At 37.4% G+C, this 27,159-nt stretch overlaps 1 protein-coding gene across 1 annotated transcript in view; it reads right to left on the bottom strand.

Moving 5' to 3' along the window:
* Positions 1-699: 699 nt before the first annotated feature.
* add3a (adducin 3 (gamma) a) overlaps positions 700-27,159 on the bottom strand; it is a 110,997-nt gene continuing 84,537 nt past the window's right edge. The window contains exons 16-17 of the mRNA XM_073843706.1: positions 1,031-1,106; positions 700-936 (exon numbers count right to left, since the gene is read on the bottom strand). Of these exons, the coding sequence (XP_073699807.1) occupies positions 700-936; positions 1,031-1,106 (313 nt within the window). The remainder of the gene's footprint in view (positions 937-1,030; positions 1,107-27,159) is intronic.

Here is a 27,159-nt window from a genome sequence, read left to right as displayed (position 1 = left end):
TATCACACTGGTAACTTAGCAAAAGTATCACGTTGTTACCAGCAACATGCAAATTTTATATTTGTTATATTTGTTATAAATGTTATATTTTTATAAGTCCGGAAATACACCGAAAAATTTTAGAAACACTTGAACTAAGTGCCAGTTTTCAGGTTAGAAGCTGAGATAATAAAAAATGTCAATATTTACTAAACGGTTAAAAACCCACCCTTATTTAAACTAATTGTGATACTGTTATTGAACAAAACCAAAGAATATTATTGCCATTCGTTACAAAGTTGGTTATTCAAAAAAGCTGTGTATTTTGACATACCTTATTGAACATATTTTGGTTAGCAAAAGGAAAAATTAAGAAACACCTGACATGAACTACAACTTAAAACCCTTATTTTAAATTATTCGATATTTTTGTTGACACTTTCTAAATCGATTTATAATTTATCCAGTATATTAACCGATATGCAGACTTGAAAATGCACCGCATAATAGGAACACCTGACTAATACTTTTAGACCCTCAGGTGCTCTAGCCTGCTTGTGTAGGTCAAATGTCACTCAGGGGGTCTTTTGTTTGTCCAGATGCCTCCAAGACACAGAGAAGGACTTCCTGGATGTTATCATGGCTGAACTATCTCACCCTTCCCTTCAAAAACAGTATCATAATGTCCCTGCATCTAAGCAATCAACATACACATCCCTCTCAGCCTCTCATACACGCACACACGCCAAACCCTCCTGACACGACTACGCACTCTCTCGGCAGCACGTAATTGCCCTTTGGCTTTTGTAGCTCATTGTCTTCCTGTGTTCCCAAGGAGGGACAGCTGGTGACAATGGACGAGGGACAGAAAGATAAAGAGAGGGGGTTGGTGTTAAAGAGGGGTCCGGACTCTCCTCCACTCAGTGCGATCTGTCTCACTCTGTTGCGGTTTGCTGTCTTAACCAGATAACCAGTTATTATTTGCGTGACACTCAGCCACAGACACCTGTCTCTGTTGAGACATCTGTCTCTCTGTCATCTGGTCTCTTACTGAGAGCAAACGAGTTTCTGCCTTCGGCTCTTTGAAGCGGCGAGACGCTGCCGTAGCTGTTAGCGTGAGGCCTCTTCTGAAAATTACAAGGAAGGAAAGGAGATGATTAAAGAGAGAGCGACAGGTCGAAGGACCTAATGACCACCTGAGGCCAGGATGTTGTGGAAGTTGTGAATATTGAATGCATCCATCACCTCCTCTAACAGTAGGCCAAACACATTTAGGTGGGGACTTTTAATCAACGATCGCAGCTAGGAATGGTGACGGACTCGTTTTTAATGCTATAGCTGGTGAGTCAGTAAAAACATTAAATTTTATCACCGAAACACAGTAGTGGTAATCACACCTACACAGCTGACACAATCGCTGTGTTTCAAAACCTAATGAGCTGCCTAGGAAGATGGCAATTTAGGGTATGCTGTAGGTGTGCTCCCTACTTGAAATTTGTCCCAAAAGATCAGTAGTTTGATGTTAACATGATGCTAACTTGACAAAGCAACACTTTAATAAGCTAAAAATGGTGTGGTATGTGTTTTTATGCTTAAGAGAAGTGTTGTTAGCTTAGCAACATGCTAACTGCAAACACGTTAAAAAGCCTAAGAATACATTTCTTAGACTGCATTTACACGTATGTTTTGTGTTTTTACACTTATAATGTGGTTAGCTTAGCAACATGCTAACTACAAATCATTGTGCACACACTTTAATGAGCCTAAAAATACATAGCATTTGTATGTTGTTTTTTACGATTAAATATCGTATGATTAGCTTAGCAAAATGCTAACTACAAATTGAGACCTAAACCTAAACCTAAAAATACATAGCAATTGTGTGATGTTTTGTTTGAAATATCACATTATTAGCTTAAAAACTTGCTAACTACAAACTCTTTTTTAGGCTTATTAAAGTGTTGCGGACAACGATTTGTAGTTAGCATGTTGCTAAGCTGACCACATTATACTTTACTAAGTGCACATACATAACAGAAATGCTATTTATTTTTAGGCTTTTTAAAATATTGCATAAGTGTTTGCAGTTAGCATGTTGCTAAGCTAACAATGTGATATTTTAAATATATAAAGCACAGAAATGCTATGTATTTTTAGGTAAAAGTTTAAAATTTGTAGTTAGCATTTTGCTAAGCTTATCACATAGGCTAATACTTACATTTTTAAGTATAAAAACAGCAAACAAATGTTATAGTTTTAGGTTTATTAAAGTGTTGCATAAGACTTTGTATGTTAGCATGTTGCTAAGCTAACCACACGATACTTTATAAAAACAGAAAACAAATGTTATATTTTTAATGTGGTCAGCTTAGCAACATGCTAACTACAAATCGTTGTCCGCAACACTTTAATAAGCCTAAAAATATATAGCATTTGTATGTTGTTTATTTACGCTTAAAGTAGTGTGTGATTAGGATTAGCTTAGCAACATGCTAACTACAAACTTTTACATTACACTTAAAAACCCAGCATTTTTGTGCCATGGGATTTTACGGTTAAAGGAGTAGTTCACTTTCAGAACAAAAATTTACAGATAATGTACTCACCCCCTTGTCATCCAAGATGTTAATTTCTTTCTTTCTTCAGTCAAAAGGAAATGATGTTTTTTGAAGAAAACATTTCAGGATTTCTCTCCATATAATGGACTTCTATGGTGCCCCTGAGTTCGAACTTCCAAAATGCAGCTTCAGAGGGCTCTAAATGATCCCAGCCTAGGAAAGAAGGGTCTTATCTAGCAAAACAATTTATATACTTTTTAACCTCAAATGCTCATCTTGTCTAGCTCTGTGTGAACTCTGTGTAGAGATAGAGTATATAAATTGTAAATGTTTTTAGAAAATAAGACCCTTCTTCCTCGGCTGGGATCATCTAGAGCCCTTTGAAGCTGCATTTAAACCAAAGACTATAGAATACTCAAGACATGTCACTCGTATAGTTTTGAATGGAAAATGCAACGCTCATTATGGCCATGAAGCCCCGCCTTCTTAATGAAAGAGCCAATCGTCGATTAGTAAGTCCCGGTTGCTATAGAAACAATCAACGTTCTAAGACGTGTGTTCAGTACTGCGCATGCGCAGTGGCTCATCTAGTCTTAAAAATAAGCATTTTTAACGCTATTGGAGCACAAGGAACCATATTTCTTTGGTGAATTAAAATATGAACTTTAATCGTCAGCTTAGTGAACAGTTTTGGAGAATTTGATGTTTCCCCATTCAAAGTGATAGGAGCTGTACTTGCATGCCGAGAGGCGTTTCAAAGATGGCCGCCGAGTGACATGACTTGCCTTAAAAGGATTTTGATTTAAACTGCATTTTGGAAGTTCAAACTCGGGGGCACCATAGAAGTCCATTATATGGAGAGAAATCCTGAAATGTTTTCCTCAAAAAACATAATTTCCTTACGACTGAAGAAAGAAAGACATGAACATCTTTGATGACAAGGGGGTGAGTACATTATCTGTACATTTTTGTTCTGAAAGTGAACTACTCCTTTAAGACACGCGGAAACCAATGTTATGCTGCGTTCACGTCATGTTGCAATTACCGCAGTTTCGACCTGACCATACATGAGCTCACAGAGAATTCCCAGTTTATAAGGTGTAATTACAAGTTCTACGAGGATGTGAACGCTTACAATTTAGAAACAATTTAGAAATTTAGAAACTATGACATGGCATGAACGCACCTTTAGCTTCATATCCTGTCTCCTCAGATGCCTTCATCTGATGGATTTCTGAAGGCAGCATAGATGTATCCCTCACCAGCTTTGATATCCCACAATCCTGTGCGTTCAACTCAGAAAGTAGCGGTTTGTTGTCAGTTCTTGTGTGAGTGTAGGTTTTGACCAACATTTTCCATTTTCAATGTCATTTTTAACAAGAAATCAGCATTTTTTTAGTAATTAAATATTCACTTAGTTTTCATTAAACGTCTTGTTGTAGATTATTAAACTATTACACTTCCTCATAAGTCTGTCCGAAATCGGTTTTATGAGGTACCTTTGTGTGCAGACGCTGCTTGCAAAGTCATTGTCTGGTAAAGCAATGAAGCATCAAGTCAGACACCGCCAAAGCATTACATTGTTAGCTTAGCAACATGCTAACTACCAACTCTTACGTGGCCTAGAACGTTGGTGTGCTATGTGTTTTTACCCTTTAAAATATCACGTTGTTAGCTTAGCAGTATGCTAGGGATAAACTATTGGAATTAACTTTGAATCACGTTCATTATGGCATACTCCAAATCAGTCATTAATGAATGATTCACTGTCTATGTAGGGATCAGACAGTGAGAAAGCTCACTTGGTTTTGCAACAGAGCTAATGTAAAGTAATGTAATGTAAAAGATAATGTAGTTCCTGTCACCTCACAGCTGTCTCTCTCTCTCTCTCTCGCTCTCTTGCTACCACTGAGTGAGTGGTTTTCTGTTCCCATCATATCTCTGTCTGCTCTTCTGTTTGTTTCTTTGTTGATTGCTACATTTCAACACCCTTGTGGTCTGATGTCACCCAGTGTGTCGCAACTGGTAGTTGGTTTTATTAGTTTTGGGTGTTTAAATATGATGTTCAGGTCTGACTCAGCTGCTGTGCCATGTGACACAGTTTAGCGGTGAGTCATTTAGCTCGCGTGTGTTTACCAACTGGAAGTTTTTGCAGAAGTGAACCACAAGAAAATGCATACTCATGCAGACTGCTATCAGAATCTGGGGCATTGCTTACTGTGTTAGTGGTGTTTGCTGAGGTAAGCATCATTACTATTGTTCATACTTAGGGTTGGGTTTTTTCAGTATCACACTTTGATGAACACAATTTGTGTCACGTACGTAAATGAATCGTTAAATTGTGCAGCTTAACTGAGAAGCATGTGTTTATTTTATTTAAGTTTTCCATGTATAATCAAGTTGGGCCTAAATATCATTGAGACATGGAGGTGGGCTCTTAGGTTAGTAAACAACCACTTAGCAACCATCCACAATTCCATGGTGACCACCTAGCAATGACCTAGCAACCACAGAGAACACCCTAGCAACTATATAGCAACATGCTAAAACATGCCACAATGCCCTAGCAACTACCAACAACACCCTGCCAATAGGCTTTATGCCGAACGTCACATGACCAACCCCGGAAAACAGGTCTCATTGCTTCCGCTTGTCGGAGAACGTGTTAATAGCCGTAATAAATAATGGTGATATCGACGGACTTTTAAGGTAATCAGTTAAACAAGCCAGCTGTTTATTGTGGACGTTTCATTCGATATTTATATATAAATGTTAGTGAAAAGAATAAAAATTTAAAACTTTTATATATCAATCCACATATGTGATGGACATTGGTTATGATCATTTTTAGTGTCTACTTTGAATGAATCTTGAGTAAATCATGTTCATATTTAAAGAGGGATATGCAAAACGCGTGAACCGGAAGCAACGAGACCTGTTTAGCAGAAAACGGAAGCCTGTTGGGCATGAAGCCTATTACTGTACATATCAATGTGCAAAAAACACCTAGAAGACCTTAGCAACCCCTCAAAACTGCCTAGCAACTGTATGGCAACATTGTAAGACCATCCAAAACACCCTAACAACTGCATGGCAACATGCTAAAACCACTCCAAATGCCCTAGCAACAGCATGGCAACATTCTAAAACCACTCAAAACACCATAGCAACTGCATGGCAATATTCTAAAACCTTCCAAAACACCCTAGCAACTGCATGGCAACATGCTAAAACCACTCCAAAAGCCCTAGCAACAGCATGGCAACATTTTAAAACCACTCAAAACACCCTAGCAACTGCATGGCAACATGCTACAACCACTCCAAACACCCTAGCAACTGCATGGCAACATTCTAAAGCCACTAGAAACATCCTAGCAACAGCATAGCAACATGCTAAAATCATTCAAAACACTTAGCATGGCAACATGCTAAAACCATGCAAAACACCCTACCAACTGCATGGCAATGTGCTAAAACCACTCAAAACACCCTAGCAACAGCATAACAACATTCTAAAAACACCCTAGCAACTGCATGGCAACATTCTAAAGCCACTCGAAACACCCCAGTAACTGCATGGCAACATGCTAAAACACTCAAAACAACATAACAACTGCATTGCAACCATTCCAAACGCCCTAGCAACAGCATGGCAACATGCTACAACCACCCAGAACATGTGCAACTACATGTGCAAAAACCACCCAGAATACCATAGCAACTGCCTAGCAACATGCAAAAACCATCTAGAACACCCTGCCAATCGCATATCACTGTGTATACCAAACTAGAACACCTTAGCAACCATTCAAAACACCCTTGAAACTGCATGGCAACATGCTGCAACCACCCAGAACACCCTAGCAACTGCATAGCAACATGCGAAAACACTCAGAACACACTAGTAACCATTTAGCAATGTGCAAAAACCACCTAATACACCCTAGCTACTGCATGGCAATATGCAAAAACCACACAGAACACCTAGGCAACTGCTCAATACACCCTAGCAACTGCATGGCAAAATGAAAAACCACCAAGAACACTCTAGCAACTGCATAGAAACATCCAAAAACCACCACCAACACCCTAGTAACCATTTAGCAATGTGCAAAAACCACCTAATACACCCTAGCTACTGCATGGCAATATGCAAAAACCACACAGAACACCTAGGCAACTGCTCAATACACCCTAGCAACTGCATGGCAAAATGAAAAACCACCAAGAACACTCTAGCAACTGCATAGAAACATCCAAAAACCACCACCAACACCCTAGTGACCATTTAGCAACATGCTAAAACCACCCAGAACACTCTAGTAACCATATAGCAACATGCTAAAAAAAAAAAAACAAAAAAAAAAACACCCAATACACCCTGGAAACCACTCAAAACACCCTGACAACTGCATGGCAATATTCTAAAACCACTCATAACACCCTAGCAACTGCATAGCAACATTCTAAAACAACTCAAAACACCCTAGCAACTGCATGGTAACATGCTAAAACAGGCCACAGCACCCTAAAAAACACCCATAGCAACAGCATGGTAAAACCACCCAGAACACCCTAACAACTGCATAGCAACATGCAAAACCACCCCAGAACACCTTAGCAACCGCTCAACATGCCCTAGCAGCTGCATGGCAACATGGTAAAACTGGGTAGATCACTTATAAATTGTAATCCGTTACTGATTCCAAATTACATGACAAAAACTGTAGTTAGTAATGTAATCCATTACATAACACATTTTAGGTACTTTTAGATTACTTTCTGATTAATTTTGTTATAACTTGTTTATTACATTGATTTAAATAGGATCATTTTGACGTAAAAAATAAAAATAAAAAAATTACATTTGTTGGCATTAACAACATGAAGTGCATTAAACATTAAATTATATCAAGGTTTCCTAAGCTGGTGCTTGTGAAGCAACTGCAGAGGGATTGTGAGTTTAATAAATATAGCTAATAATTAATTAAATCATATAAAATGTTAAATTAAAATAAATCATTTCAAAATCAATCAAAATAAAAAACGTTCTTACCAGAACGTAAAATATTTTATTTGTTTTATCTGCATATCATGTGACCATAACCAACATCAGAGAACCAATGAACATGCAAATGTGATACGTAATTATTAAAATATTTATTTTAATATCTCAGGGGTACTTCAAGTAAATATATCAGATGATAGAGGATCAGATGACAAAAGTTTGTGAATTTGTGCATTTGAATGTGTTTGAAAGACAAAACCCTTTCAAAGACATAGAAATACAAGGTTAACCTTCAGAGTGCTAATCCAAATAAAAATGTATGTGTTCATCAGTTGTTGATGCAATGTTGAATAAATGCTGTCACCTGACTAGTGACTGGTCTTTGTATGAATGTCCACAAAACTTGAAAACTTTCCAAATGTATATAAGCAGTGGGCTAGGTCTAGAACCCTAGTGACTATATAGCAACACGCAAAAACCACCCAGGAAACCACTCAAAACACCCTAGCAACTCTATAGCAGTATGGTAAAACCACCTAGAACATCCAGCCAAACACACATCAGTGTACAAGAAGAAAATCAAGACTTGGGGCTTGAGATGGAACCGAGAACATAAGAGGAAGATTTATAAATCTTAAGTACCGCCTAAAGGGTTACATCATTCAAAAGATTAGCTGACACAGCATTAGCCCCAAACCCTGGCCATTGAAAGACAAACACCAATGTTCCCAGGTCTTAAATTTGCTTTGACAGATGAAGTAAAGCCCGACTCCTTTAGTATGACGGCTGTTGGTTGGGATTCCAGTTTGAATGAAATGGCCATTATTCTCATTCATGTGGATCAGAGGCCAGCATCGCCCCAGAGCAACAACAACCTCATCATTTGGTGCCCTGACCCCGCCTACAGCTCATCTCTCTGACGTTTTAAACACCCTAATTTAATGCCCCACTTCCACAAGGACATATTTGTCCCCCAACCCTTAGTTGACACCCAAACTTTCGCCCTTTACAACACGCACATAGTGGCCATCGGGTTTAATATCGACTTTGACAAAGCCGCATGCTTCAGTCTGCTAACATGGCAGCCAAATTCTCACACAGTGATTTGCATGGATGTGACTTCAGACAGACACACAAGCGCATATTCCTTCACCCGTCTAGTTAATGCCGCCAGCCCTAGAGTTTAATCCCAAAATCAATCTCTTCTCCAGGGCTTCCGCTTGCTTCACCGTGGCCTTGACAGATAATAAGATCCAGAGGAGAGAGAGAGCGCGAGAGATCATCCGTCTGTAAAGTAGGTCTTCCATTCAAACCAGCTCGGCCTCATTCTTCCCATTCATGGCAGTTTAGGCCAGACAATGCCTGGTGGTTTGCTGGGATCTGAAAGGATTGTGCAGACCCAGGCAGAGGTCTGTCGTCTGGGCCAGACTGAAGAGAGATACTGGGGCACCTCTTGCTGAGGAACATCTGGACGTCATGCGTATCTATTCACCCACTTAACAGCAGAATAGAGATTTCACGAGTATTGTGGAGATCTCTTTAGTAGGAGGACTTGAACTCAGAAGCTTAAAGATTTACATGTTTTTTGTAAGTCTGCGTTTGAAGGTTAATGCAAATACGCCGCCATGTAAACTAAGGATTATCTGGCTATATAAGGTTCTTCGGGGACGCCGTTCTTTAAGGTTTAGGTTTAATAATAAAACCAACTGGGGAATACGACACAAATCTTAAATTAGATTTGCTTCAAGACCCAGATTTTACATTGAATATCAAGTAGCAACCCAACACAGTATCTAGACTTTTCAAAACCGTAAGACCTTTGTTCATTTTCAGACCACAATCTAAGATATTTTTGATGAAATCCAAGATCTTTCTGATCCTGCAAAGACAGCAATGTAACTACGACGTTCAAGGCCTAGAAAGGTAGTAAGGACATCGATAAAATAGTCATGGTTCATCAATGACTTCAATGGTTCAACTGTAATTTTCTGAAGTTACGAGAATACTTTTTGTGCGCGAAGACAAAAATAACAAATTTATTCGACAATGTCTTCCGGGTTCTATGTCAGAATGCTGGCTCCTGCATCAGTCGTGGTACTCCCATGAACCATTTACTGTTTTAACAATGTCCTCACTAACTTTCTGGGCCTTGAACGTGTCAGTTGCGTTGCTGTCTATGCAGGGTCAGAAAGCCCTCGGATTTCCTCCAAAATATCTTAATTTGTGTTCCGAAGGTGAACGAAGGTCTTAAGAATTTGGAAAAACAACATGAGGGTCATTAATTAAGAACAGAATTTTCATTTTTGGGTGAATCTCTTTAAACATTAAAATAATAGACTATTATTATGGTTCCAGTTGGTGAAGCCTTGACAATGTGTCTAAATGAAGCCAAACGAATTTAAGCCTGGAGTTTGAATGGATGGACAACCTTTGACATCAACAACAAAAGAAGCATTTATCCACCATTTTAAGAGTAAAAAGCATGATAATGTGATTATTTGCATAGGCATTGTTTTTCCTGCTGTCCTCGACCTTTTTTTTATAGTCGCGACCTGCCAGTTGTCTCATTGACAGCAATGAGATTAAAATGAGAGCAAATGGAGATTTGGTTCCTCCCAGTGATCTCACATATTTAACCTCTAGAGTTTCAAACAATGTCTTTGGCATCTTGTCTACAACCAAATGTCGACCAGATATCAATATGAACTCTTGTTTCACGAACAAATAATCTGAGCTATTCTTTCCACATATACATCCACAATTCTGCACTCGTACTGTATGTCAATAATTTGTGTCAATTTCTCCCAAGTAGCCATAAGAGAAACGTCTCCTTAGCTATGAAAGAGCAACTTCTTTTCCTATGGGAACTTAGGGTTAGGTTAGAGAAACTTCATCTTCATATCACATCACAAAGGCTTCAAAAACTCTAAACACAATCATAATCCGGACGACCAGTTCCACTGCTGCTATCTCTGTCTCACAGATCCACTGTCATATTGTCCCAAGAGGACAGAGGGGGTGGAAAAAACAGAGAGAAAGTGGGAAAGAACGGGGGATGAAAGTTAAAAATTTCATACAGAGGGCTCAGCACAGCTGCGGGTTGAGGATAGTTTCTGTTGAAGAGTGATTAGTTCCTTTAGCTCTTTATTGAGCTGATGTTTTACTGCTCAGTAAGTCATTTTTCTTCATTGCAGTTGGATTTAAGGACCCCTGCCCCCTTCTTCAAAGCTGGTTGTGTGTGTGTGTGTGTGTGTGTGTGTGTGTGTGTGTGTGTGTGTGTGTGTGTGTGTGTGTGCATGGGGTGGTGGAGCCTTGTCCCCTGCCCCAGACAATGGGTGCAGATGGCCTACAGGGTGGGGTGAATGCGGGGTGGGTAAAGACAGACATCTGCAAGAAAGAGAGGGAGAGAGTGTGGCGTTTCATTTTGGAAAGCTAACCGTGTATTTTGGGTGGGAGGAATTGGCTAGGAACTAGTCAAAGAGACAGACAGGTCTGTGACTATTTAGTAGAAATGTCTTGTTGATGGCTTAAAATGTTCCATCTCATCATTTTGAGTCATTTTTATTCATTCACTCCAAGAAGACGTTTTGCAGAATGTCCAAGCTGCTGTTAAGGGTTACTTGTACTCTCAGACTCTAAAGAGGAAAGAAAAAGTATAAAAGTTGTCTATATTACTTGTTTGCTGTGTCATTTTAATTTCTGTATTGCTAAATTTACTTTCGGGTGAACCAAGTGTGGCTGACTCATTGTTCTCTGAGGCTACCACCTGCTTCTGTCCTTGTTTCATCATTTCTGGCATATCTGTACCTTCAGTACTCTCACTCTTGAACAGTTTGGATTGTTAAATCAGACAACATGTACTGAGGAAGTGACAACTCTTGGCCTCTGGTGCAAGTGGGTCAGTGTGGTTTGGGTGTAAGGCCGATATCCGCTGTCAAGCAAAACCATCTCATCCTGAAGTCTTATACATGACAAACCTAGATCTCGACCATCATAATCACCAAGGCTAAGCCGAACACTTGCTGACAGATTTGTTTATAATGGGAGCTTTCCAGTTTAGTCATGTCATGTCACTCGTTTGTAGTCCATTCACCTGTCACTTTGTAGAAGCTAATCAAATTAAGACAGACACCAGTGTGGGTGTGACCAGTCTTCATTTGTGAAAACTGTGATCAAAACTGCAATAGGTTAAAAGAAAATATGAGTCAGACTTAGGTTAAATAACTCGTCCACTTCTAGCACAGATAAATATGTTTTGTGCAGTCAATTAATTGCTGGAAAATCCAGTTTCAGCTTTTAGCTGTGTTTTGAAACATGGTAGCAAGTTTAAATTATAGCTGGTCTCTTGCAGGTCCAAATTGGTCTACCATCTTATAACCCACTTGGACCAGCAAAAAACCAACTAGGTGGTCATATCAAAATGTCAAGCAGGTTTACAGAATATGGTATCTGGCTGTCAAACTAAAGACCACCATGGACCAAGTTTACATTGTAGCTGTTTTCTTGAAGGTCCAAGTTGATCAATAGCTGATCCAAACTGGTTTTTAGTTGGTCAATGAGCCACTGCTTTCCAAAAACCAGCCTGATGCCTTGGTATAAGTTGGTTTCTTAATGGTCCAAGATGGTCTACCATCTTATCACCAACTTGGACCAGCAAGAAACCAACTACCAGCTGGTCATATCAAAACATCAAGCAGGTTTACAGAATATGGTATCTGGCTGTCCAACTAAAGACCAACATGGACCAAATTTATATTGTAGCTGTTTTCTTGCAGGTCCAAGTTGGTCATTAGCTAATCTAAACTGGCCTTTAGGTGGTCAACCAGCCACTATGTTCCAAAAACCAGCTTGCCCCTCTTAGTATAAGATGGTTTGTTAATGGTCCAAGATGGTCTACCATCTTATCACCAACTTGGACCAGCTAATAACCCAGTTGGACCAGCAAGAAACCAACTACCAGCTGGTCACATTAAAACGTCAAGCAGGTTTACAGAACATGGTATTTGGGTGTCCAACTAAAGAAAACATGGACCGAATTTACATTGTAGCTGTTTTATTGCAGGTCCAAATTGGTCACATGCTAATCCAAGATGGCCTTTAGGTGGTCAACCAGCCACTATGTTTCAAAAACTAGCTGGATGCCTTGGTATAAGTTTGTTTGTTAATGGTCCAAGATGGTCTAGCAACTGGGACCAGCACAAAACTAACTACCAGCTGATCATATGAAAACGTCAAGCAAGTTTACAGAACATGGTACCTGGCTGTCCAACCAAAGACCAACATGGACCAAGTTTACATTATAGCCATTTTCTTGAAGGTCGAAGTTCATCATTAGCTGATCCAAGCTGGCCTTTAGTTGGTCAACCAGCCACCAGCTTGATCCCTTGCTATAAGATGGTTTACTAATGGTCCAAGATGGTCTACCATCTTACCACCAATTTGGACCAGCTAAAAACCTACTTTGACTAGCAAGAAACCAACTACGAGCTGGTCATATCAACATGTCAAGCAGGTTTACAGAACATGGTATCTGGCTGTCCAACTAAAAGCCAGCATGGACCAAGTTTACATTGTAGCTGTTTTATTGCAGGTCCAAATTGGTCACTTGCTAATCCAAGATGGCCTTTAGATGGTCAGCGAGCCACTATGTTCCAAAAACCAGCTTGACGCCTTATTATAAGTTTGTTTGTTAATGGTCAAAGATGGTCTACCAACTTGGACCAGCACGAAACCAACTACCAGCTGATCATATGAAAATGTTAAGCAGGTTTACAGAACATGGTACCTGGCTGTCCAGGACCAAAGACTAACATGGACCAAGTTTATATTATAGCTGTTTTCTTGCAGGTCCAAGTTCCTCATTAGCTGATCCAAGCTGGCCTTTAGTTGGGCAACCAGCCACCAGCTTGATATCTTGGTATAAGGTGGTTTGCTAATGGTCCAAGATGTTATACCATCTTTCCACCATTTTGGACCAGCTAAAAACCTACTTTGACTAGCAAGAAACCAACTATGAGCTGGTCATATCAACATGTCAAGCAGGTTTACAGAACATGGTATCTGGCTGTCCAACTAAGAACCAACATGGACCAAGTTTACATTGTAGCTGTTTTATTGCAGGTCCGAATTGGTCACTTGCCAATCCAAGATGGCCTTTAGATGGTCAACTAGCCACTGTTCCAAAAAAAAGCTTGACACCTTATTGTAAGTTTGTTTGTTAATGGTCAAAGATGGTCTACCAACTTGGACCAGCACGAAACCAACTACCAGCTGATCATATGAAAATGTTAAGCAGGTTTACAGAACATGGTACCTGGCTGTCCAGGACCAAAGACCAACATGGACCAAGTTTACATTGTAGCTGTTTTCTTGCAGGTCCAAGTTCATCATTAGCTGATCCAAGCTGGGCTTTAGTTGGGCAACCAGCCACCAGCTTAATATCTTGGTATAAGATGGTTTGCTAATGGTCCAAGATGTTCTACCATCTCACCACCATTTTGGACCAGCTAAAAACCTACTTTGACCAGCAAGAAACCAACTACGAACTGGTCATATCAAAATGTCAACCAGGTTTACAGAACATGGTATCTGACTGTCCAACTAAGAACCAACATGGAACAAGTTTACATTGTAGCTGGTGTCTGGCATATCCAAGTTGGTCTTTATGTGGTCAACCAGTCACTATGTTCCAAAAAACAGCTTGACTTCACCAACTTGGACCAGCTAATAACCCAGTTTGACCAGCACAAAACCAACTACCAGCTGGTAATATCAAAATGTCATTCAGACAAAACATGGTCTCTGGCTGTCTAGCTAAAGACCAACATGGACCAAGTTTACATTGTAGCTGGTTTCTTGAAGGTCCAAAATGGTCATTAGCTGATTTAAGCTGATATTTAGTTGCTCAACCAGCCACTATGTTCCAAAACCAGCTTGACCCCTTGGTATAAGTTTGTTTGTTAATGGTCCATGATGGTCTACCAACTTGGACCAGCTAAAAGCCCTCTTGGACCCGAAAGACACCAACTACCAGCTGGTCATATTAAAATGCAAAGCAGGTTTACAGAACATGGTATCTGGCTGTCCAGCTAAAGACCAACAGAGACCAAGTTTACCAGCCAGAATCTTAGAAAAGCCTGAAACAATTAAAATTCAATTTTTGGTTAAACAATTTTGTTACTTCATTGGGTCACCTCTTGATGTGTCGAGTAAAATCTGGGTCCTGAAGTGAAACAATTTGAGAGTCACAGATCTAATGACACAAATACCCAGATACAGTTCCTAAGAATGCATAGACCTCAGAACATGTTACACAGCAGAGTCGGGTTACTAATCAATGGTTGTTTTTCTCCCTTCAAGAAACACAATGGCATCAGTGTGACCTACTGCTCGATATAGTTGCCCTGAGACTGATGCATTACATGTGCACAATGGGCTTATCTCACAAGGAGGCCAGTGTTGTGCGAGTTATGACACAGGGTCGTCCTGGATTAGACGGCCGATCGGCCCTCGTTGTGCATGCTAAGATATCCTGAGAGTTCACAGGACAGGGCGGCTCTCACAGTATTGCGTTACAGGAAACAGAGAACCAACAGGTACAAAATGAACCTAAATATGATCTCATGCTTTTCCCTCCCCTCTCTTTCTCTTCGCTCCCCTCCCTCCATTCTTGGCAGCCAGCCGTCACACGGGAGAAACATTGCGCGACTCCCTCCTTTTTATTTTCCCCCACTGCATTCTCTCTGAGCCATACTGGCTGGTAAAGGGAGGAAATAATGCAGTCGGATATTGGCGGTGTTGTTTCGGCGCCGTAATCCCTTTTTAATATCAGATTTAGGAAGGAGGCAGAGAGGGACTGGTGAAGACAGAGCCAGGTCCCAGCGCCGAGTTGGCCTCCTAGTGTCTTGCTGCAAAGTCATTCCGCCTAAACACAATCTCCTTCAGATACTCATAGCGGCCTGTCCTCATTTAGAGGGCTGATGGGAGCGTGTTTATCATCGCATTGCTGACATGGCTTTGGATCTGTTTGGCTCCAATTCAAGAAGCTTCTGTTCTCTTTGAAACAGGCTCGGATTGAGGCCAGTTACAGTCTGACTGGTGCTAATTTTAGTCTCGGCTTAAGTGGAATCGCAGTGTAATATATTTGGACTTGCACGTTTTGCTTCTAATTATAAAACAAAGCTGTTGTAAAATAGCCATTACAAAATGGATAGTTCTGTTACTGGTCAATGGTCTGGAATTTAGCTACAATACAGTTTTGTGGATTTTAGCTCATGTCTTTTAGTACTGAATTCTTCAAAAATATTACAAAACTATTTAGATATGCAAAGATATTTGTTCATAGTCACACATACAAACTTTTGTTCAATAAAACAGTAGGTGCGTTGCCATTATAAATTTGTGCAAAACGTTTGCGATATATTATAAATGTCACTAAAGAACTATTGCGAAATTACCCCTTTTCCATTAACCAACGTTATGCGACTAAAACATAATTATTTACTCTCGCGATAAGTCATGATGACAGATGTTGTTTGGTAGGTTTATGTATATCACAGCCACCACACTAGCCATTATTTTTATTCAAAAGAGACATTAAATATGTTTGTGGCACTGTTGCCAAGTCTGTGGTTTTCCCATGGAATTGGGCTGCTTTAACACTGTTGCCACGGGTTGTTTTTCATGTCTATGGGTTTAGGCAACACCAATAATGTAATATTTATCTATTGGAATGTGAATTTTACCAAGGGAACCCTGCTAAAAAAGGTGTATTTTAACACCTGTAACACGACTTTTACTAGGGGACCCCCTACTAAATTTTGTTGTGAAAACCTGGCAACCCTGATTTGCGAGCTGTTTCGAATGTGCTGTAAAATGGGGACATTTCTGGAGACAAAAACCAGGACTGTCCCTTGAAAATGGGGGGAAAAAAAACTTTCCATTGCAGTTTTGTGAAATATTTATTTTCAAATTGCCTGAAAAGCCACCTAATGCGAGCATCAAACTTGACGAAATTGACGTGTTTCCATTGGGCGTACTTTCAATTTGCAATTTGAAGGGTCATGTCCATTAGCTGACATCACTAACATCTCTACAGTATTTGTATATTTTACAGGTATGTGCGCATATTAGAATTTTTTTGATTGTTCGCTATAGATCCCTTCTTCTTGCACACAACCATTGGTTGATTGCTTGCATGCTATTGGTCAAACTATTTTTCGGTCACTACTTTCAGTCACAAACAATAGAAAAAGGCCAAACCTGTAAGGGACAGTCCCAGTTTTTGGTGTTTTGTCCCTAGAAACATCATTTTACAGCACATTCGAAACAGCCCACAAATCAGGGTTGCCAGGTTTTCAGAACAAAATCCGCCCAAGTGCATTTTTCGTTTGGGGGTCCAAAAATCGCATCCCGGGGGCATTAAATACAACTTTTTTTGCAGGGTACCCCTGGGAAAACTTGCATTTCAGGGGATAACTATCACGTTATTTGGGTTGCTGAAACCTGCAGACTTGGCAATTATACTAGAGAGCATTTTATAAGGTTCTCAACTCTGGCCTTCAAAGTCCACTTTACTGCAGAGTTTTGCTCGAAACAGCCCGCAAATCAGGGTTGCCAGGTTTTCTGAACAAAATCCGCCTAAGTTTCGGTCTGAGGTCCCCCTGTAAAAATTGTGTTCCGGGGGGTAAAATACACCTTTTTGTCAGGGTTCCCTTGGTAAAATATACATTCCAGGGGATTTGGGTTGCTTAAACCTGCAGACTTGGCAACACTGCTGCAAGAAAAGCCTGACCAACAAACTGTAGCCAGTTTTTAGAAATCTGGTCACCTCTGGTCACCTTTTTTTTTTTTTTTTTTTTTACAGCATTTTACACTGTAAAAAAAAAATTGTCAACAAAATAATTTTTTACCCTGCTGCCTTAAAATTTTAAGTTTATTCAACTTGAAATGTTAAGTTGTACTAAGTGACAACTTAGATATTTAAGTTGACTAAACAAAAAATTAACTTAACAGCTGTGTTTGTTACCCGGCTGCCTTAAAATTGTAAGTTGAATCAACTCAAATATCTTAAGTTGTCATTTAGTAAAACTTAACATTTCAAGTTGACTGAACTTAAAAATTTCAAGGCAGCCAGGTAACAAATTATTTTCAGTTGACTCAACAAATTGTTTTTTAAAGTGTATAATTTTCAACTCCTTCAAGGTCCACTTTCCTGCAGAGTTTTGCTTGAAATAGCCAGCAAATCAGGGTTGCCAGGTTTTCAGAACAAAATCCGCCCAATTGCGTTTCGGTCGGGGGTCCTCCTGTAAAAATTGCATTCTGGAGGGGAAAAAAAACATCTTTATTTGGGAGGGTTAATATACATTCCAGGGGTTAAATATCACATTATTTGGGTCGCTTAAACTTGCAGACTTGGTAACACTGCCACAAATATATTGCAAAAAAGCCTGACCAACATGTTGTAGCCAGGTTTTAGAAATCCTAACCTATTTATACTAGAGAGCATTTTATAAGGTTCTCGACTCTGGCCTTCAAAGTCCATTTTACTGCAGAGGTTTGCTCGAAACAGCCTGCAAATCAGGGTTGCCAGGTTTTTAGAACAAAATCCGCCCAATCACGTTCCAGAGGGGAAAATACACCTTTTTTTGGCAGGTTCCCCTGGTAAAATATACATTCCAGGGGATAAATAGCTGCTCTTAGCTGGTCAGCAGGCTGGTTTTAGATGGGTTTTGGCCACTTCCTTAGCTGGTCAGGCTGCGAGTCTCTAGCTGTTTTTTTTTTCCAGTAGGGAACATCCCTCCTCTGATAGCACCTGCCACTAATTAGCATTAGCAAGTAGCAAATCATACTTTTGCTGGTGTCGTACAAAGTCCTGTTTTACTTCCTCATCACAGCCAAGTTATTTTACCATGTATTTATTTATTTTATTTTTAATTCTATGTGAATAATGACAAATTTCTTTGTATTTTCAGTGACCAAGCTAGCAATTTAGCCTACTAGCTTAACACTAACTGGTTTAGAAAGCTCAGTTAGCTAAAACAAGACTTTATGAGGACCGGGGTAGTAGCATCTTGCACAACACCAAGCTGTGATGTAAACTGAAGCCTACTAGCTATTTCGAAAAAGGGACAAGCCCTTTGATATGTTTGTAAACAGCCTACGTTCATGCTTTCTTGCTATTTGCAGAGTTATGACAACAGGTGTGGTCTCAGGACACCTGCTTCCCAGGAACATTTTATTCAAGTACACTTCGAATGTGCTGAAATGCACCTACGTTTACATGGAGACCTTGAGAGTTTAGGCGTGTATAAGTCACACATGCACATCCATCTCTGTCACTTAGGAAACCTGACCCTCCTATTTACGTCCGCCCAGGTCAACACGGGAGAGGGACGCACAGGAGACAATGTGCAGAGCGCAAGGGCTGATCCTGATTAACCCTCTCTGACCTACACTGTCATCCTACACTGTGTGTGTGAGAAAGAGAGAGTGTGAGCCAGGTCACCATGTGCTATTGTGGGTAGGACGCTGCTTAGGGATTGTGTCTATGTGTGTGTGTGTGTGGACCTGCAGTGCCGTGGGCTCCATTAAAGGCATTGTCCCCTAGTTGGGACATCCTCCTACCTCCCTCCACGGTGACCCCGCTGACCTCTTTTCAAGCGTGGATGGGGTCTGCCTCTCACTTGCCCTGGCACAGGGATGGGATGGTTTCTTCCTTGAAAATAGTTGGGGGGACTCCAATACACCATCTGCTCCAGATGTCTTGCCCATTGGACACCGGTTCACAGCAGGACTCATCACCCAAGGAAATTATACCAACAGAATATCATTTACACCCATAAAGACAAATGATCTGTTCACATTAGAAAGGCACACTGCTGCCCATATGAAGTGGGCTCACAGCTGCTGACTTAAAAATATATTGATTTTAGTTTAGTTTTGATCACCAGAGCAGATCAGAATCTATATATCTATATATATATATATATCTATATCTATATATATATATACATATATATATATACACAGAATATTTGGTTTGTAAAAAATATAGTATACATATTAATTTATAAAATATTACTGTATGATTTATATTAATCTTAATTTATAAGTAAATGTAATAAATATATTTTAAATAATTTAATAATACATACAACTATTTAATATTATATGTAAATATAAATATTTACATTTATATATTAAATTATATAAACTATATATATTTATGTATTACTGCACACTTATTTTTATTGATATATAGTATTTGAAATAGGTAATAAATAAGTAATTAAAAATACATTTACACATTAAATATATATATGTAATATATATTTAATATTTAATTAAATATATTACAACTAATTTAATATTACACACACACACACACACACACACACACACACACACACACACACACACATATACATATATATATATATATATATATATTAGTTAATTTATTAAATTATTAATTTATAGATGTATTAAAAACAATAATATATACAACTAATTTAATATTATATATATATGTATAAATATATTTACATTTATATATATTTATTACATTTAGATATATATATTTATGTATTCAATTTAGTATATAGTGTGTGTGGGTGTGTGTATATATATTATTTTTTATTATATACAACAAATGATATATATATATATATATATATATAAATAAGTTTAAATACTTATTTACATTTTTATTATTTATCATTACTATTTATTATTTGTATTATTTATGTACACACACACACATACATATACACACACACACACACACACACACACACACACACACACACACACACACACACACACACACATATATATATATATATATGTTCATTTATTAGATTATTTTTACAACTAATTTAATATTATATATTCACATATATATTCATTCATATGTATGTGTATATATATATATATAATTTAGTATATAGTGTGTGTATATATATATCTATATATATAATAAAAATGTAAGAATTTATACAGCTAATTTAATATTATAAATAAATATGTAAAAATAAATTTACATATATGTATATAAATATATTCATTTATTTATTAAATTATTTCATACATACATTAACAAATTAATATATAAAACGAATTTAATATTATTTAAATAGTTATTTACATTTCTAATTATTTATCTATATCTATATGTATATATACACACAAATTCTATAACAATAATAATGCAAATTATATATATATATAAATATATATACACATACATACACACATTCATTAATTAATTTATTAAATAATTTATACATGTATAAAATTTGTATATTATACATATATATATAAATTTATATATATATAAATTTATATATATATATTAAATGTGAGATATTTAAATAGTGTGTGTATATATATATTTGTTAATTTATTTATTAAATCATTGTATACAAATATAAAAAAGAAATATATACAACTAATTTAAATGGTATATAAATACGCTTAAATATAGTTTTTTTATATAGTTTAAATATATATTTCATTTCTCTCTCTCTCTCTCTCTCTCTCTCTCTATATATATATATATATATATATATAGCAAATTATACATCTAATTTAATATTATATATAAATATCTATTAAAATAAACATTTACACACACAATTCTAGACTACATTATATATAGTGTATATAGTATATATAGGCCCGGTTTCACAGACAGGGTTTAGACTAAGCCAGGATTAGGCCATAGTTCAATTAGGACATTTAAGTAATTTTTATAAACACGCTTAGAAAAAAACACCACAGGTGTGCATCTTGAGACAAAACACCACAGGTGTGCATCTTGAGACAAAACAAAGGCACTGATATATTTTAAGATCAATCAGTGCAATTTTGTTTCAGTTGAAACAGCTCAGACTTACATTTTAGTCTGGGACTAGGTTTAAGACCGGGGACTGTGACTGTGAAACCGGGGGTTAGTGTTTAGAAAAAAAATGACAGGTAATAAGTACGTAATAAAAACACATTACATTTAATTCTAATTCTATGTATTTGTTAAAGCACACGCATACATATGTGTGTTTAATTAAAAAAAAAATACACTGATATAATATTTATACATAATTAAATGTATATTGTTTAAGAATAAACTCCATATAATATCCATTAGACAGTCTTATTATCATAGTAGAATGGTTGTGCCAACACTACTTCACGTCAACTGTAAATTTCAGGATATAAATCCAGTTCATCTGACAGCTTCTGCTGCTCAACCAAGTTGTCAGTTTGAGGTTTACTACGGTTCCCCGGCGGTGAACTTGGCAAAGCTCATAAAGAACATTGTGTCTCCTGACGGTTCAGTTAGAACTGTCCACGAGAGTACGAACAAACTGTTCGGGCTTTTCAGGGAGGGCAGGAGTGAAGCAGGAGTGCTGAAAGGATAAAAAAGGGAGTCTCTGGTCTTCGAGGGTTTTGCTGACACAAATCCACCCTCCCTTGAAGCTCCGAAGAGCTCGCGGCCTGTAGAGGGAGCACTCCTGTATCTGCTCTCTCCTTGTTTATCCCCTCTGGCTGGGCATCCATCTGGACTTGAGCTGTTTTATTGTTTTGACACTCACAGCAAGACACCGTCTGGAGACCTGGGGCCCCCATCCTTCCCTCTCTGTCTCTCTCTAACACCCCCGCTTCAGGTCCTCTCACTCTTCTCCGGCTTAATGACGAGATCCTGCGGTCTTCCTCGAGAGAGCATCTAAACGATACGACTACATGAAAAACCAGTTTCCCAGCTCGCTCTCAGTCCTTCTGTCCTCCAGGGACGTCCCACGTCTGAATGGTTTTATTGTCTAAGGGCTGGTGTTTCGGCCCACTGACCAACTTCCCACAGCTCCCGCAGTCATGAGCTCATAGGGCCGAACACAATGACAATACAGCTGCGGGACGAGGAGCCTTTCTTCCTGAGAGGAAAGACGTTTCTGGAGCACATGTGGTTAAGAACGGCTTTGAAGCTGTGGTTTACATGGAAATGTTTGCTTAACATTGCCTTTGAATTCTGCTCTTGTTAAAATGATGTTTAAGGAAGGATGCATATTTATTAGTAAGTATTGCTTGGAAACAGGGTGCAGAATTAACACTGGCCAACAGCCAGAGGGGAGTAAATATTGGTTTTCGGAGAGTAATTAAAGAGACCAATTAGAAACTAGTAACTTTACACTTTATTAGAACCTGCAATGTTAAATGTTTTAATCAAATTGTAATCAAAAGCAACTCTGTGTAGCAATGAGGGTAGCCCAGGAAGAAATTATTAATACAATATAAATTTGATATATTGTGCACTGCTGTCACTAGTTCTGAGGAAGGAGGGGGAATAACCTTAGACATCCGAAATAAACTTTGATGAAAGTAATAAAAAAAATTCAAACTCCAATGGTACTAAACAGCAGGAAATATTGAAAATTTCTAAAACAATAGACTTTAGAGTTTTTATCTCACAATTCTGACCATTTATTGCAAATGCAAGTTTATATCATGAATTTGGAGTAAAAAAAAAAAAAAAAAAAAAAAAAAAATCGCGAAAGAGTTTTTCTCACAATTGTAAGAAAAAAGTCAGAATTGCGAGTTTTTCTCACAATTCCAAGTTTGTGTCGCAATTCTGTCTTATTTCTCGCAACCGAAAGTTTATATCATGAATTCAAATAAAAATCTGAATTGCGAGATATAAACTTGTGATTCAGACTTTATTTCTTGCAATTCTGACTTTTTCGCAGATTGCGAGCTTATACCATGAATTAGGAGAAAAAAAAAATCTGAATTGCGAGTTTTTCTCTCACAATTCTGAAAAAAAAGTCAGAATTGCAAACCTGACTTTTTTTCTTGCAATTCTGTTTTTATTTCTCACAGTTGCAAATTTATATCATGAATTTAGAAAAAAAACGGAATTGCGAGATATAAACTTGTAATTCGGACTTTATTTCTCGCAATTGTGTTTTTATCTCGCAATTCTGACTTAATTACTCGCAACTATCACAAATTCAGAGAAAAAGAGAAATGTAAGTTTTTTATCTCGCAACTCTGATTTATCACTTGAAATTGCAAGTTTAAATAATAAATTCAGAGAAAAATCTGAATTGCGAGATATGTGTAATTCTGACTTTATTTCTTGCAATCACTAGTTTATGAATTTATGAATCATGAATTTAGAAAAAAAGAGAATTGCAAGTTTTTAATCTCACAAATCTGAGAAGTTAGAATTGCAAGATAAAAACTTATCTCGCAATTCTGACTTCATTTCTCACAACTGCGAATTTGTATCATGAATTCAGAGAAAAATCTGAATTGCGAGATATAAACTTGTAATTCTGACTTTTTCCTTCCAATTCTGACTTTATTTCTCACAGTTGTGAGCTTTTATCATGAATTCAGAGTAAAAAAAATAAATCAGAATGGCAAGTTTTTAGCTCTATTGTTTTTTTTCTCAGAACTGTGAGATAAAAACTTTAATTGTAACTTTATTTCTTGCAATCCTGAGTTTCTATCTCGTAATTCTAACTTTATTACTCGCAATTCAGAGTTTATATCATGAATTCAGAGACAAAAAGTCTGAATTTTTATTCAACAAATATGAAAAAAGTCACAATTGCGAGATAAAATTGTAGTTATCTCGCAATTCTGACTTTATTACTCGCAATTACTAGTTTATATAATGAATTTAGAAAAAAAAAGAGAATTGCAAGTTATTACAAATCTAAGAAAAAAGACAGAATTGTGATATAAAACTTGAGTTATCTCGCAACTCTAATTTTATTGGTCGCAATTGCAAGTTTATATCATGAAATTCAGAGAAAAATCTGAACTGCGAGATATAAACGTGTAATTCTGACTTTATTTCTTGCAATTGCGAGTTTATATCATGAATTCAGAAAAAAAATCTGAATTGCGAGATATAAACTTGTAATTCTGACTTTTTTTCTTCCAATTCTGACTTTATTTCTCGCCATTGCGAATTTATATTAAGAATTCAGAGAAAAATCTGAATTGGGGGATATAAACTTGTAGTTCTGACCTTTTTCTTACAATTCTGACTTTATTTCTCGCCATTGCGAATTTATATTATGAATTCAGAGAAAAAGCTGAATTGCGAGATATAAACTTGTGATTCAGACTTTATTTCTTGCAATTCTGACTTTTTCGCAGATTGCGAGCTTATACCATGAATTTGGAGGAAAAAAAATCTGAATTGCGAGTTTTTCTCTCACAATTCTGAAAAAAAGTCAGAATTGCAAACCTTTTTTTCTCTTGCAATTCTGCTTTTATTTCTCACAGTTGCATATTTATATCATGAATTTAGAAAAAAATCGTAATTGCGAGATATAAACTTGTAATTCGGACTTTATTTCTAACAATTGTGAGCTTTTATCATAAATTCGAAGTTAAAAAAAATCTGAATGACAAGTTTTTATCTAAGACTTTTTTCTCGCAATTCCGAGTTTGTCTTGCAATTCTGACTTTATTTCTTGCCGTTCTGATTTTTATCTCGCAATTCTGTCATTATTTCTCGCAACTGCAAGTTTATATCATGAATTCAAATAAAAATCTGAATTGCGAGATATAAACTTGTGATTCAGACTTTATTTCTTGCAATTCTGACTTTTTCGCAGATTGCGAGCTTATACCATGAATTTGGAGGAAAAAAAATCTGAATTGCGAGTTTTTCTCTCACAATTCTGAAAAAAGTTAGAATTGCAAACCTGACTTTTTTTCTTGCAATTCTGTTCGCATTTCTCACAGTCGCACATTTATATCATGAATTTAGAAAAAAAAATCGGAATTGGGGGATATAAACGTGTAATTCTGATTTTATTTCTAACAATTGTGAGCTTTTATCATAAATTCGAAGTTAAAAAAAATCTGAATGACAAGTTTTTATCTAAGACTTTTTTTCTCGCAATTCCGAGTTTGTCTTGCAATTCTGAGAAAAAGGTCAGAACTGCAAGTTTGTATTACGCAAAAAAAATCAGATTTGCGAGATGTAAACTTGTAATTGTGAGAAAAATGTCATAATTGTGAGTTAAACACTCGCACCTTTTTTATTGTTTATTCAGTGGTGGAAACAGGCGTCCATAACATGTGCACACAGGCATGACTAGTTTGTATTTTATAGTCATATTTGCCAGTGTTCATAAATAACCCAAAGCACAGATTCAAAAAAGGTCAAAAACAAGGCCTTTTTTAAATTCATTTCCTTTTAATCTTGATGCTTCATATACAACCAAAACATCTTCAGAACATTCATCTGCACGGGCAATATAATCACAAGGCTGATAATACTTGGCTCACTATAGAGGCTAATCTGAACACTTTCACTATGCATAGGTCTGACCCCAGATCAGCCCTCAGGGCAGCATTATTCTATGGCTCTGTGAGAGTAAAATGAGCCGATTGAGGAGAATCAAATGAGATGCACAGGGAAAACGAAAGCAAATGAGGCTTGTGAGACGACCAATCTACAACCAGCCTCATACTGACCACTTTGTGTCGTAAAACGGCAAAGCTGCCCCACAATCAGGATGGGGGTTTGCCGCCCACGGTTTAACCAATGCGTGAATTGCACCAGTGTCTGGATAAATGTGTTGCATACTTCAGGTGTTGCATTCATGGGAAAAATGCAGAAAGGCACATCAGCACAAACACAATAGTGAAGTGCTTGCTTTCAAACGAACAGTCTGTCGCTTGTGCAAAAGCAATCAGATGCATATTCAATCTCTGAGAGGTCAAGGTGAAGAATAGACTGGATTTTCTAAACGCTGTTAATATATGGATGCTAAAAATTCGACATATTCTTTAAGTAAAAGCATCGTTTTTGCTGTAGAGAGGGAATTCAATTCAGTATCCTGCAGCAGAATTGGTCTTTGGTAGCTATTGGTGCATATTGGTGATATCAGGAGTTATTAGTTAAAAGTGCTTCATACATAAATGCGATGAGAAAGCGAGTGCTGATTATTTCATGAGAACGCGGTCGTGAACCACATACACAAGATTTTTAGGAACATGTTTCGCTGTGTCAGAGATCCCAGAACTGAAAGCGAGAAAAGCACAGTGATAATATAGTGCGCTGCCTGCTTGTTTTCAGTTTTGTGAAACCACATCCTTATAGGGAGTAGTTCACCAATGGATTGTGGACTCGGATTTTGACGAGAAGCAACGGTTTGAAGTTAGAAATGTCTCGATGGATTTGTTTCTTACAAACACACAGCTTTTTGCTTCATAGTTGTATCTCAGTCAAATATTACCAAATCCTAACAAACCACCTGGGTGCCTCATAATTTTAAGTTCAGTCAACTAAAAAAAAAAAAAATTTTGTCAACTTAAAATGTTAAGTTGTACTAAGTGACAACTTAGTTGAATTGATTCAACTTAAAATTTTAAGGCTGCAGGGTAACAAATTATTTTAAGTTTACTCAACATATTGTGTTTTTGTTTGTTGTTTTTTACAGTGAAGCAATAGCCAACGATACATTGTATGGGTCAGAATTATCGATTTTTCTTTTATGCCAAAGATCATTAGGATATTAAGTAAATATCAAGTTCCAAGAAGATATTTTGTCAATTTCATACCATAAATATATCAAAACATAATTTT

This window comes from Garra rufa, chromosome 7 (assembly GCF_049309525.1).
Source record: "Garra rufa chromosome 7, GarRuf1.0, whole genome shotgun sequence".
Taxonomy (NCBI): Eukaryota; Metazoa; Chordata; class Actinopteri; order Cypriniformes; family Cyprinidae; genus Garra; species Garra rufa.
The sequence above is the reverse complement of the archived record's forward strand: the minus strand, read 5'-3'. Positions and strand labels throughout refer to the sequence as shown.